The 14,976-nt window shown below is 42.6% G+C and overlaps 1 protein-coding gene across 1 annotated transcript in view; it reads left to right on the top strand.

Annotated features, from left to right (window-relative positions):
* The window catches only part of LOC129326936 (zinc finger protein 420-like), a 36,858-nt gene continuing 21,882 nt past the window's right edge, over nucleotides 1-14,976 (top strand). Inside the window, exons 1-6 of the mRNA XM_054975271.1 lie at nucleotides 1-64; nucleotides 9,217-9,747; nucleotides 9,898-9,946; nucleotides 11,176-11,252; nucleotides 11,492-11,618; nucleotides 13,419-14,906. Of these exons, the coding sequence (XP_054831246.1) occupies nucleotides 9,334-9,747; nucleotides 9,898-9,946; nucleotides 11,176-11,252; nucleotides 11,492-11,618; nucleotides 13,419-14,906 (2,155 nt within the window). The 5' untranslated portion in view covers nucleotides 1-64; nucleotides 9,217-9,333. The remainder of the gene's footprint in view (nucleotides 65-9,216; nucleotides 9,748-9,897; nucleotides 9,947-11,175; nucleotides 11,253-11,491; nucleotides 11,619-13,418; nucleotides 14,907-14,976) is intronic.

Genomic DNA, 14,976 nt, shown 5'->3' with positions numbered 1-14,976 from the left:
TGAGTGGCCTGTGGGTTGTTGGGCGAAGGGAGAGTAAGCGGCACCTAAAGACGTCTGCAAAATAGTAAGTAATGCAATAATATTTCTTTTGCAAAACACCTCCCTGCTTTTGGGATGATTAACCAGAGGGCTTCTTTTATCCAAGGGCTTTTCTGCTCGCTCCCTGGAAGCTCCTCTTTGGAAGTGGAGCTGAGTTCTTCCCAGAATAAAGCAGACACCTTCTGCTGTATTTTCTCTGCAGAAAATACAGCCTGCTTCTGCCTGCAAACTCTGCAGCCTGCTTCTGCCTGCAAACTCTAGCAAAGAGGCCTGTCTTTTGTCATCTGTTTTATTTATGTCATTTATAGTCTGCCTTTCTCACTGAGACTTCAGGTGGCTTACACATCGTAAGCCAATACGATCGATGGCTGAGACATTCGACAAACAATAGAGTCGAAATTTGGAAGAGAAATCCAATACAGAGCTGAAACAGTGCTGGAACAAAACATAAGTAAATTGGGTTTTTTTTTTGAAAATTTTTTATTGGGTTAGGATCAGTTTTATTTCACATTACAGTCGATTCTCCCCATTCCTAGTTTCTAACCCCCTCCCTTTCCCCCCCCTTTTTATTGACTTCCAACAGTTTTCCAACCCTTTGTCCCTTTTCCCTTACTCCTTTTAATCTCCTCTATCTAACAAATGTATATTCTCCCTTTATTCTAAGCAATACTTCTTTAACTATTTTTAATACTCTGTACCCTAACTATTAGATAAACAATTTATCCCATTTTTCATCATTCCCATTTCACTTATTTCCATAGATCATAAACCATATGAACCATACATTCATGTAGATCAGCCATTTTGACTTATACTCTGTATATATTACTCATTCTATCTTCTTCTTTCTATTTTAATTATATTAATTATATTTTAGTTATATTTGGTTTCATTAATATTTCTGTTTCCCTTCATAAATCTATATATCTGTCATCATATGATATCAATCAATTTGACTCATATATATCTTCAGTTAACATATTCAGTTTGGTACGTTATACAAATCTTACCAGAAAGAAAATGTTATTAGTTAGTCAATCCTTATAATTAACCCTTATAGTTAGATATTTTCTATCAATATTCTATTTATTGTTCTGTATATGTCAATCTAGTAACCTAGCTGCTTAGAAATTCACGTTTACCTATTCTCCCCCCCGGTAAAGTCACCCCCCCTGCATTTTATTATATTTCAATAGTTCTCAAACTGCCACAGTTCACCTCCCACCTCCCATTTCTTCACCAGATATTGTTTCAGCTTCTCCCAGTCTGTGTTAAACTGTCCTGGGTCAAGGTTTCTCAGTTTTCTTGTCATTTTGTCCATTTCTGCCATATACAGCAATTTGTAGATCCAGTCTTCAATAGTTGGCACTTCTTGTACTTTCCATTTTTGCGCATACAAAAGTCTAGCTGCTGCTGTCATATAAAATAACAACGTCCTGTGATGGGCTGGAATTCCCTCCATTCCCAAGTTTAGTAGCAGGAGTTCTGGGCTCTTATTAATTTGAAATTGTAAAATCTCGCTTATTGCTCTTATTATTTCCCCCCAGTACTGCCTGGCTACCTCACACGTCCACCACATATGATAGAGGGAACCCTCATGTTTTTTGCATTTCCAGCACTTATTAGAAGTGTTCAAATTCCCTAGCGCAATCTTCTTTGGTGTCATGTACCAACGGTAAATCATTTCGTAAATGTTCTCTTTGATACTAGTACACGTCGTAATCTTCACTGTAGTCTTCCACAAGTATTCCCATGCCTCCATTGTTATTTCTTTGTTGAAATTTATGGCCCACTTCACCATTTGTACTTTAACTGTTTCATCCTCAGTATACCATTTCAACAGTACTTGGTATACCTTAGATATTCCCTTCTTGTCCTCTTTTAAAAGCATCTGCTCTAGTTCCGAATTCTCTGTTCGTATACCTCCCTTTACAGAGTCCGAATTGTATAGATCTCTGATCTGTCTATACTGAAACCAGTCGTAGTTAGGTGATAGCTCCTCCTGAGTCTTTATTTTCAATTTAGATGATTCTATTCGGGTTATCTCCTTGTAAGTTAAACATTGTTGCTCAGTATCGACAGCTCTCGGATCTATCACCTCATATGGAACTACCCACAAAGGGATTCCTTCTTGTAAATAGACTCTGTATTTCTTCCAAATTGCACATAAACTTCTCCGTATATAATGATGCAGGAACATCGAGTTCGCCTTTACTTTGTCATGCCATAGGTATGCGTGCCATCCAAAAAAATTTTTATATCCCTCTAGGGCCAGTAATTTCTTATTTTTCAACATCATCCAGTCTTTCAGCCACACTAGGCAGATTGCATCATGATAAAGTCTTAGATTGGGCAGTTGCATTCCGCCTCTTTCTTTTGCATCTTGTAGGACTTTCATTTTCACTCGAGGCTTCTTGCCTGCCCAAACAAAGTCTGATATTTTCCTCTGCCATTTTTCAAACTGCTTGGAGTCCCTGATGATTGGTATTGTCTGTAGCAAAAACATTACTCTTGGTAACACATTCATCTTAACTGCTGCAATCCTTCCCAACCATGACAAATTCAGTCTATTCCATTTAATCAGATCTCGCTCTATCTGAGTCCATAATTTTTCATAGTTATTTTTAAATAAATCTATATTCTTTGCAGTCAGTTCAATTCCCAAGTATTTCACCTTACTTGTTACTTCACAATCCGTTATTTCCATTAGCAATTGTTGTTTTTGCTTAGTCATGTTTTTGCATAATATCTTTGACTTCTTTTTGTTAATAAAAAAACCTGCCAAATCTCCAAACTACTTGATCTTGTCTATCACTTTTGGCATGTTCTCCATTGGGTCCTCTACAATTAACATTATATCGTCCGCAAATGCTCTGACCTTATAAGAATAGTCCTTTATTTTTATTCCACGAATTTCTTCATCTTGTCGTATTTGTATCATCAGGATCTCCAATACCAAAATGAACAACAGCGGAGACAACGGGCAACCTTGTCTTGTTCCTTTGCTTATAGTCAATTTCTTAGTAACCTCATCATTCACCACAATTGCTGCATTCTGGTCTCTGTAGATTTCCTTAATTGCTCTAATGAATCTTTCTCCCATTTGTAGCTTTTCCATGGTGGCAAACATAAAGTCCCAGTTTAAATTGTCAAACGCTTTTTCAGCATCAACAAAGAAGAAACCAACCTCTTTATCACAACGCTTATCATAATATTCAATAGCATTGATCACTGTCCTTAAATTGTCTCTAATTTGTCTGTCTGGCAAAAAGCCTGCTTGTTCCTCCTCAATAACTTCCGAAAGCCACCCCTTCAGTCTCTCCGCCAGTATCTTCGCAAAAATTTTGTAGTCATTGTTAAGTAATGATATAGGTCTGTAGTTTTTCACATTAGTCAAGTCTTGGCCCTCTTTGGGGATCAATGATATATTCGCTTCATTCCAGGTATCTGGAATCCGTTGATCCTTTAAAACTCCATTGATCACCTCTTTTAGGAATGGTGCCAGTTCGTTGGCCATTACCTTATAAAATTTAGCAGTAAGTCCGTCTGGCCCTGGCGCCTTTCCCAGATTTGCAGATTGTATTGTCTTGCTTAATTCCTCATCCGTTACTTCATTGTTCAGTCTATTTCTCCAAGCTTCCGAAATTACTGGGAGTTTCACTTTCTCCAAATATGTCGCTATTGATTCTTTGTTCACCTCTTTCTTGTTATACAACTTAGCGTAAAATTTGTAAAAGGCTCTACTAATGGTAGTCTGTTCCAGATACGTTTTATTATCTTCACAAATTTTATTTATTATTTTCCTTTCCCTTCTCTTTTTCAATTGCCATGCCAAATACTTCCCAGGTTTATTTGCACCTTCAAACATTTTCTGATTCAGTCTTTTAAGGTTCCACTCCAATTCTTTGTTATTCATTGCTGTCAGCTGTTCTTGAAGTATTTTAATGTCCTGATATAGTTTCTTTTTCCCTGGTCTCTTTTTTAACTGTATTTCTTTGGCTTTTATTTTCTCCTCGATCTCTTGTCTCTTCTCTTCTTTCTTTTTCCTGGCTCTACCATTTAAATCCATTAGTATGCCCCTTATTACCGCCTTGTAAGTATCCCAAACTTTATTAGTTGGTACTTCTTTATTCACGTTGTATTGTATGAAGAACTTTGTCTCTCTTCTCAGCATCTCCATATTCTCTCCTTCCTGTAGCAAGTCCTCATTTATTCTCCATGCTTTCCTTTTTCTCCTTCTCCCTAATTTCCACATGATTGGATTGTGATCTGAGCCTACCATCGGCATTATTTCTACCTCCTTAGTCCATAACGCTAAGTCTTTTGAGGCCCAGATCATATCAATTCTCGATAGTGTAGAATGCCTTGCAGAGTAAAAAGTAAATTGTCTGCTTTTAGGATTTTCTCTTCTCCATACATCTTCTAAGGTCTCCTGTTGTATCAGCTCAAAAAAGAGCTTTGGTAATAGTCCTCTTTTCTTTTGTGCCGTTGATGTCTTTTTATCTAATTCCAAGTTTGTCACTCCATTGAAGTCTCCAGCAAGAATTATCTGGTCGTATGAAAGGTCATCTAATTGCTCCCTCAAATCCTCAAAGAAGCTTTCTTTTGCCCCGTTAGGTGCATAAAGTCCAACTACCAATACTCTCTTTAAATTCCACGTACATTCCACTGCTATAAATCTAGATTCCACATCTTTCATTACAAATTTTGGCTGTAGCTCCTCTTTTATATACAACACCACTCCTCTTTTTTTCTTATTAGAGGTCGCTGCAAATTCATTGCCCAATTTTTCCAATTTTAGATATTTTACATCCTGCTTTCGAATATGGGTCTCTTGTAAACACACAATATCACATTTTTGTTTTAATAGCCAGTGGAAAATACTTTTTCTCTTGTTTGGTGAATTTAGTCCATTTACATTCCAGGATAGAACTTTACACTCCATATTCATGGTCTTATTGCTGGTAAGTCCTTTTCATAGTCCCTTAAAAATATCTCCATCTCCCGCTCAGATCTGATCCGCTTTTTGGCCCCTCCAAATTCGAAGGACACACCTTCTGGTAATTCCCATCTGTACCTGATTTTCATATCCTTCAAAATCTGAATTAGCACTTTATATTTTTTCCGATCTAGTAGCACTGATCTGGGTAGTTCCTTCATTATAATAATCGTCTTGCCATCAATCTCCAATGGATCTTGAAACTGTTTAGTCACAATCTTCTCTTTCATATTTCGAGTCGTAAACTGCACAATCACGTCTCTTGGTAATTTCCTCTGGGTTGCTATTCTCGAGTTTACACGATATACCACATCTAGGATAGCCACAACCTCCTCCTCCTCCTTCCCCAGGTATTCAGCTAACACCTCAGTCATCTGTTCTTGCGCTGTCTTTCCTTCCACTTCCGGCAAGCCGCGAAACCTCAGCTGCTTCTCCATGTGTTTGCTTTCCGCAACCGCCATTCTTCCCCTCATCAGTCTCATCTCTGTTTGTTGCGTGTCTGCTAAGTTCTCCATCGCGCCTTCTACTGCTTTAACTCTCTGCTGCGTTCCTTGTAATTCATTTTGTATTGTTTCCATACCTTTCTTCACTTCTGACAGCTCCGATTTTACTGTCTGTTTAACCTCTTTAATCAGCTCCAATTTCGTGTCCTTAAGTTCTTTAATCACTTCTAAAAGTTTTTTATCCAGGTTTTCTATTGCCGATTGCCACTCTTTTTTCGACATCGTGGGGCTTGCTTTAGCTCGCTCCCACGAGTCCGCTCTCTTCCTTAACTCCGTGGCGTAAGATTTAATGTCTTTTTTAATTCAAATATCCCGGTCTTCTTACAAAAACTATTTTTTTAAAGAGTCCAAAATGTCGGGCGTCTTTTCTCTATGGTTCCTCTATGATTTTTGTAATCCAAGATGGCATACTTCCTCTTCCGCTGAAGCCGCGACCCTTCCCCTTTCAAAGATGGCGATTCCCTTCTTCCTGCCCTCCGGCAAGGGCCGCTTCTCTCCAGCAACTCTATTGTTATTACGTACTTCCTGTCTCCCGACTTCCCACAGTAGGTCTCGCGATGGTATCTTTTTCTCACAGCTCCATAACCGCAAGTATTCAAAACAATAGTCCAATTTCTTTAATAACTTCTTTAAACTTAGTCTCTTTTCTCATACAACTCTTGCCGAGTCTTCCCCTCCTTGTTATTAGCCTGTTGCAGTTTGAAAATCTACTTTTACTCTTCTTTACTTTTAACAATCTGTCCCGTATCAGAAGATAGTGATCTTTACCTTCTCATTCACTTTTCTTGGGTTGTAATCGCTGTTTCGATTTAATTTCTCCTCTCCACTTCTTCCCCCGATCGAAGCTTGGGTATGTAGGTCTTATGCCAAGCAGGTTGGCCCCAGAACTGCCGCAGAGATCGTAGCCGACCTGTCGCTGGGACCTCAAGGATCGGGAGGGGACCCGTTGCGCAGAGCCCCCCCTCGTCCGAGATCAAACACACCCTAGAGTCTTGAGCGTTCTTTGCCTGCTCTCCGCCTGAGAGCAGTCGGCCGCGGGCTATATTTCCCCCGCCGGCCGCTTAAAAACGGCAGTCCGGTCAGCTCCGCAAGTGGAGCTGCTTCAGACCTACATGAATCCCAAACCGGAAGTCCAACATAAGTAAATTGGCATGGCCTGTTTTTTCCATGGAGGTGCATAGTTCAGTGCTTCGGTGGTGTAGGCCGGAGCAAATGTCCAATAAGGGCATAATTGCAGCAAAACGCAGTATGCAGTAGTATAATCAACAACCCCTGTCACTTTATGCGACGGCCAAGAGAGCGGGAGCTTGCTTGACGTCTCCAAACAGGCAGTTCAGTAAGTTGGGGACCACCACAGAGAATCTGCGCATGCTTGATTTTGCCCATTTTCAGGGGTGGCTCCTGCAGAAGCCCCTGTTCAGATCAGCGAAGCTGCCTTGCTTGAGCATAGTGGGAGAGGCAGACTCATCATTCTTTTTATAAGCCTGGCGTGGCTGTAGTGCAGTCATGTTCCCACAGGGCCTTCCTGTTTCTTCTTGCAGTTCATAGAATCCTAGAATTGGAAGGGTCCTCTTAGAGACCATCTAGCCCACCCCCTGCCCAATGTAGGAACAGCCTAAAGATTCCCCAACAAGGATTCTTCCAGCTGCTCCTTGAAGACTGCCAAGGAGGGGGAACCCACCCCATCTCCAGCCAGCCAGGTCCACTGCTGGATTAGTCTTAACATGAAGAAGTTTTTCTGAGTGTCCAGCCGGTAACTGTCCTCCTGTAGTTTACGCCCCTTGTTTCAAGTCTTATTCTCTGTTGCCAAGAGGAACAGCTCCCTTCCCTCCCCTTACATCCTTTTAAATACTTAAAGAGAGTGATCGTGTCTCCCCCCAACCTCCACTTTTTTAAAGGGAACATTCCCAGGTCCCTCAGTCTTTTTTCTTGTACGGCTTGGTCTCCAGGCCCCTGTTCATCCTGGTTACTCTCCTCTGCATCTGTTCCAATTTGTCCACATCCTTTTTGAAGTGAGACCTCTAGGCCTGCACACAATAATCCAGGTGAGGTGGTATGTAGTGGGACAGTGGCATCCTGCGATTCGGAGGTTATTCCTTAGTTGATACATCCCAAGATTGCATTTGCCTTTTTTGCTGCTGCATCACACTGGCTGCTCATATTGAGCTTCCCATCTACAAGTATCCTAAGATCTTGTTCACACACACTGGCTGTTTCCACATGGCTTACCTTCCCTCAGAACGACCTGGAACATCATGCAAAAACAGCGGAAGATTGTGTTTTCTCGCGTGAGATTTGTGCGATGTCGTGCAAACCTCACGCACGCACGATCTTCCGCAGGTTTTGCGCGATATTCCAGGTTGTTCCAAGGGAAGGTAAGCCATGTGAAAATGGCCACTGTTAGCCAGAAGTGCATCCCTCATCCAGTATGCCTGCTTTGCATTTTTGTTACTCAGGTGGAGACCCTGGCCCTTGTCCATGTTAAATTGCACCTTACAAATCTGTGCCAGCTTTTCCTATTCTGGAATGAGAAACTTTTTGAGTTTTGGAGGGTTCCTTTCCTCAGTTATGGCTTACTGAAGGTACAATTCAGCACAGCTTTTCCTTTCCCACAAATCCGCTGTCTTCTGGTTGACTTCTGCAGCCTGGCTCACGTCAGTTGCCTTTGCTAAGGTAAGATCTTTGGCTTCCAGAAATCACCTCTCCACTCGAATCGATGGACACCTGGGACAATCCGGTCCTTTCTGAACGAATCAGACTTGGGTTTCTCAGATCAGCCACAGAATTCTGAAAGATCTCTGCCAGGTTTTGCTTTCCTGTAGGACAACGATATTTGTTTCTTCAGATAGTTTTTATGTTGCCGCTCCAGACAACCAGACTGAGGTGGCTTAAAAAGCACTTTGCAATGAAAACATAAAAGGTTAGAAGTAATTAATTAAAAATCCAGCATAACAAACCCAGCTAGAGTAGAAAAAATAGATCCATGAATGACAATGAATAACACAAATATATAAAGGAATAACTCTTTCTAGATGGAAAGCCCCCTATCAAGATAGTATCTAAATATCAATTTTGGAGAGATTGGAAACCACTCAGTGGGTTGGGGCCCTGCAGGGTTCCAAATTAGGGTCCCCTTCCTCTTCTCTGGCTCCTCCGCAGCTCCACTGGCTTCCCCGGAAAAGTCAAACTGCTGTTGAAATGTTGTCCAGTATGATCAGAGAAACGCTGCATATCTGGGATTGGAAGTTGCTCTGTCCAGTGCTGGGCCACTCTTTCTAACTTCACAACAACCAGTTTGCAAATATGCACCTCTCTCCTGGTACCATACAATGTTCTCGTGCTTCTTTATGCTGCAGGAATCTTTAATATATAGTTTAGCTGTGCTTTTACTAAGCAGAGCAGAGCCTTTCTGCTTCTTGTGCTGAAGCTCCTCTTCATGGGCTTTGTCTGGCTTCTTCTTTACAAGAACCTTTGAACCTTTACAAGAACCTTTACAAGAACCTTTGTTCCATGAACTTTTGTGAGTCACGGGTCACGTCTTTAAACAGATGTGCTCTTACACACACACACACACATTTCCACAGGGAACACAGGGGTGTTCCATGAGTTCTTGTGTCACGGGTCACTTCTTTAAATGCATGTGTTCATGTATACATATACATATATTTCCCACAGATCAGTCTTCTCTTTGCAAGAGGTCAGAGATCGGGTACTTGTCTTTACAGAAGAATCCAGCAGAGGAGGAAGGTTTTCTGCTGATCCAGCTGGGGGCCGTCTGGCGACGAAGGGCGGATGAAGGGAGAGCTGGACTCAGTTGGTCCAGAGACAAGAAAAGGCCCTGAAGCCACCGAGGTTGAGAGCAGAAGGGAACTGTGGGAAGAAAACATGCGGAAGAGCCTGGGAGAGAATTTTATCCTTTCAGATGTGCAGCACCAGCACTTCAGGCACTTCCACTACCAGGTTGCCGAAGGGCCCCGAGAGGTCTGTAGCCACCTACACCATCTTTGCCACCAGTGGCTGGAGCCAGAAAGGCACAGCAAGAACGAGATCCTGGACGTCTTGGTCTTGGAGCAATTCCTGGCTGTCCTGCCCCCAGAGATGGAGAGCTGGATCAGAGAATGCAGGCCGGAAACCAGTTCCCAGGCAGTGGCCCTGGCAGAAGGCTTCCTCCTGAGCCAGGCAGATGCCAAGAATCAGGCCCAGCAGGTGAGAGGGACTCATCTGGGTAGTATGTGGAGTATAAGATATAATCAAGGGTATCCTTAAAATGCATGCCCAGCTAGTTCAGCCCCCCTCCCCTTTCCCATTCCTTTTCTTGACAGTCTCCCCATTCTGGAATCCCCATTTCTGTTTCAGGTGCAAGAAAAGATCACAATGGAGTATTACCACGGAGCGGATTTTCCAAGTAAGATCAAAGGGGCTGTTGTACCCACTAGATGTCCTCCTTGAGTGTAAGTGGGCTGCTTTTACTCTCCCCTCCCCTCCAGTTTGGGAAGGATGCTCCTTTCCAACTTCCCACTTTAGGAATATCCAGTTAGGGAAGTAAAAACTGAAAATTGACTTAAAATCAGTGCAAGATAGTTGGAAGAATAGTGGTTTTGGCCAGACGGCATCTCCACATCTATTTTAGTCGGGCAACTGCTTGATAAAAATGCCAGTAGTTTTCTTGTTATGGATAAAGAAATGCTCTCACCATTTTTCTCAGTACTTTGCAGATAAAATCTCCTGCATCCGTTCTGACTTGGGCTCTGCATTAGGCGTGATAGGGTCAGATGGTTCTAGAGGCCAACTCATCCAGTTGTTTCAAATAACTTTTGCTTTTTTCAGTCTGAAGATGAGGACAGGATCCGTGGCTGTTTGAGCCTACCTCCTGCTTCTAAGTCCCTTCCCTTCCTGGCTAATTGAATCTGCCAGGGCGTGCTTGGTCAACTGAGTCTGAGAGGGACTGAACGGCTCCTTGAGGAGGGGGTGGACGCCCCAGCCTCAAAACAGGCTGCGGTGTGCCCACTTCTGAAGAAGCCTGCCCTGTTCCCAGGAGATCTCGCTCCACCAGTCTCAAATATTCCATTCTTGGCCAAGGTGATTGAACAGGTGATGGCTGGACAGCTTCAAGCTTTCCAGAATGAGACACTTATTTTAGATCCTTCCCACCCTGGTTTAGGCCTGGTTGTAGGACTGAAACAGCCTTGGTTGCTCTGGTGGATGACCTGCCCTGGGAGACGGGAATGCCACTACGTGAAGAGGGCAGTGGTACTTCACCAATTGCAAGACTATCTTTTCCCATCTGTGTTGTTCTTGCCCTCGTGCCAAGAGGTTCTCAGGCAGATGCGGTTCTGTCAGTGGGTTCAGGACTGCCTGTTCCTTGCATTTCAGAGTTCTTCCTTCTTAAGTCTGAATTTTGTACCAGTGGAGAAACAGGCGCACGTCTGTGTATGATAAATGTGGCAAGATTGGATTTTGCAAACATTTGGAATCAAAAAATTATCCTAAATAAGGATGCAAGTGTAGTTGTAAGCATGAGAGGCAAGAGAGGGAGAATTTGTCCCTCCCACCCCCCCACCCCATGCAAGGAACTGGAATGCTAAATACATGGAAAGTTGAGAATGTCTTCCAATTATGTTTTGATCTTTCCAGGCATGGCCTTGAAAGCAACATATTCTTTGCCATCTCTTTGTGACAGAGAGAAAGCAGCTTCCATGCAGCCACAGTGGGTAAGTGTGGAAGTGCCAGTCGGGACCCTGGGTACCATTCTGCACTTCCAGCCCCAGCCCAGAAAGAACCTCTCTGTGTTGTTCCCTTGGCTGCTAGGTGTGCTGACCACTGGATGGAAGAGATCTGATGGAGGTCTGCAAGGAAGTGTTTAATTGTAGTATTTTTGGCTTGCCCTTAGAAGAGGAAGAATGGTTCCATTATTTGAGAGGGAGACAGGTTTATTTCGTTCTTTTTTCAGGCTCCGGTGACCTTCGAGGAGGTGTCTGTTCATTTCACCGAGGAGGAATGGGCTCTGCTGGGTCCGGACCAAAGAAGCCTTCACGAGGAAGTCATGGAGGACAATCGTCAGGCTGTGGCCTCTCTGGGTAAGGCTGCCCTTTCTCTTAGTTCACAGGCAGAGATGGCTCTTTCTAAGGACTCTCCTAGGACTCTTCCAGTAGAGACTGTCAGTATTGTATTAGTTTGTAAACTAAAATATTAGTTTGTAATCAGTTATTTAAATAGGGCTTTCTCACGGGTCTTTCAGAGCAGCCAAGAAAGAAAGCATTTTAAATAAGCATAATAATACCTGTATTTATATAGTGTTCTCACTGTGCGTTTTACAAAGCGCAAAAAGACATTCCTTGCTCCAAGGAACTTACCAGAGCAGTATGTCACAAAGAGCTTTGCCTGCTGAATTCCTGTCTGCTAGGCTGCTATGAAAGGAAAAACAACAATTGTGAACGCTTAAGACATCTAACAGTGCAATCCTATGCAGAGTTACTCCAGTCTAAGCCCATTTATTTCAGTGGGCTAAGACTGGAGTAACTCTGCTTAGGATTGCACTGTAAATCAATGCCAGTTACCCTTCAATAAAACATTTATTACAAAAGTGTGTCTTTTTTATGGGTACAAACCATATGTCCAAAATACACATTTGTAACAATACACTTTTAAGTCCACCTCCAAATCAGTATGCAACTTATTTACAATGAATCCCTCTGCAACAATAAAGTGCTAGTGCTTGACATACAATAAATATATTTCATAATTACAGTTCCTAAATATATAAATAAATAATTGGATATTGCACTAGTCCATACACTGTGACAGTCCCAACATCCAAAACAGCATGCTAGGAAATATATGTATTTCAGGTCCAAAGCTGCTATTGTATATTTTTTGCCGTTTGTTTCTTTCTTTGTAGAGCCCAAAATCATTTATGAAATGTACTTATTGTATGTCAAGCACTAGCACTTTATTGTTACAGAGGAATTCATTGTGAGTTGCGTACTGATTTGGAGGTTGACTCAGAGTATTTTCACAAATGTATACTTGGGGCATATTTGGGACTTGTACCCATAAAATAGACACACTTTCATAGTAAATATTTTATTGAAGGTTAACTGGCATTGATTTAGACATCTTAGTAAGCTTTCACAATTGTTGATTTTCCTTTGGTAAGCTCTTAATCGTGACACTCTCCGTTTGCATAAGGCTGCTATTAAAATCAGAGGAGCACATGCTTCTAGAAAGGTGGTAGGAGGAAAATGCTGTCGTGAACTCCCTCAAGGAAGGGGGGGATAAGAGATGTCCAAAATAAAGAGATCTGATTTTTAAGGGATCGATGAATGACTTTTTTATGGTATCAGGAAGGAATGCTAGATCTTGCTTACCTTTGGAGAGGGCTGAGATACTGTCTCTGAGCTAGGACTTCCCTTCCCTGTGCTGAAGCCCCCTGCCCCCTCCTCTGTTCTGAGCCTCCACCAGGATGGATATTTCTGGATCCAAGGACTGGCCCCCTCCCCTCCTATGAAGTAGCTGTTCTGTTTCTTTCTCCCAAAGGAGGACTTCTGGTTCCCAGACCTGATTGTATTTCCATGTTGCAACGAAATGGAAATCCATTTTTCCAGGACCCAGAAGAAACAGAGTTCAGCAGATAAGCAGGGATCACTGGGGGAGGTGAGGGGGAGGATATCTGTGAATTTCCTGCACCTTGCAGGGGGTTAGACTAGATTACCCTGGGGTGCATTCCAGCTCTGTTTTTTTATGTTTATCCTACATGAAAACTCGTAAAAAGTAGCAGATACTGTGATATCTGTTCTGCCTGAATCAAGAACACATAATGGCCTTCTTTCCTTGCCCTGCTTTTGCTCTAAGATCTTACACTTTCCACCTTATTCCAGAGGCTGATGGTCCCCAGAAAAATCCTGAGGGAGATCCCCAAGAGCTCCCATTGGAAGGAAAATGGTGGAGAAGCAGCAATGGAACAAAACAGAAGAGGAGGAATGAAACCTCTGCTTCTCAGAGTGCTGAATGCCAGGACATCCTGCCATACCGTCGAAGAATCAGCTGCCCCATTTGTGGAAAAATATTCTTTTATGATTCAGTGTTTGATACACACTGGAGAAAACACACAGGAGAGAAACCATATAAGTGTTTGGAGTGTGGGAAGAGCTTTGCTCGGAGTTCAGAGATTACTATCCATCAGCGTATCCACACAGGAGAGAAACCCTATAAATGTATGGACTGTGGAAAGGGCTTTGTTCGGAGTACAGAGCTTACTGTCCATCGACGTATCCACACAGGAGAGAAACCATATAAATGCTTGGAGTGTGGGAAGAGCTTTGCTCGAAGTGCAAACCTTACTGTCCATAAACGTATCCACACAGGAGAGAAACCTTATAAATGTATTGACTGCGGAAAGAGTTTTACTCAGAGTACACATCTTCTTTTACACCAACGTGTCCGTACTGGGAAGAAGCCATATGAATGTTTGGATTGTGGAAAGTGCTTTGCTCAGAATACAGAGCTTACTGTCCATCAACGCATCCACACAGGGGAAAAGCCATATAAATGTGTGGACTGCGGAAAGTGTTTTGCTCGGAGTAGAGAGCTTACTGACCATAGGCGGGTCCACACAGGGGAGAAACCATATAAATGTACGGACTGTGGAAAGAGCTTTGCTCGGAATACGCATCTTGTTTTACATCAACGAATCCATACTGGGGAGAAACCATATAAATGTGTGGACTGCGGAAAGAGCTTTGCTCGGAATACACATCTTACTTTACATCAACGAATCCATACTGGAGAGAAACCATATAAATGTGTCGACTGTGGAAAATTCTTTGCTCAGAGTGCACAGCTTACTGTACATCGACGTATCCATACAGGGGAGAAACCCTATAAATGTGTGGACTGTGGAAAGTGCTTTGCTCAGAATATAGATCTTACTGTCCATCGACGTACCCATACCGGAGAGAAACCATATAAATGTATGGACTGTGGAAAGTGTTTTGCTCAGAGTGCGCAGCTTACTGTACATCGACGTATCCATACAGGGGAGAAACCCTATAAATGTGTGGATTGTGGAAAGCACTTTGCTCAGAATACAGAGCTTACTGTCCATCAACGTATCCACACAGGGGAAAAGCCATATACATGTGTGGACTGTGGAAAGAGCTTTGCTCGGAGTATGCTGCTTAGTAACCATAGGCGGATCCACACAGGGGAGAAACCCTATAAATGTGTGGACTGCGGAAAGAGCTTTGCTCAGAATACGCATCTTGTTTTACATCAACGTATCCATACCGGAGAGAAACCATACAAATGTATGGACTGTGGAAAATGTTTTGCTCAGAGTGCGCAGCTTACTGTCCATCGACATATCCATACAGGGGAGAAACCCTATAAATGTGTGGATTGTTAAAAGCTGTTTGGTCAGAGTGCAAACCTTACTGT

Source organism: Eublepharis macularius, chromosome 4 (genome assembly GCF_028583425.1).
Source record: "Eublepharis macularius isolate TG4126 chromosome 4, MPM_Emac_v1.0, whole genome shotgun sequence".
Taxonomy (NCBI): Eukaryota; Metazoa; Chordata; class Lepidosauria; order Squamata; family Eublepharidae; genus Eublepharis; species Eublepharis macularius.
Note: the sequence above shows the minus strand (reverse complement) of the source record. Positions and strands in the feature narration are given on the sequence as shown.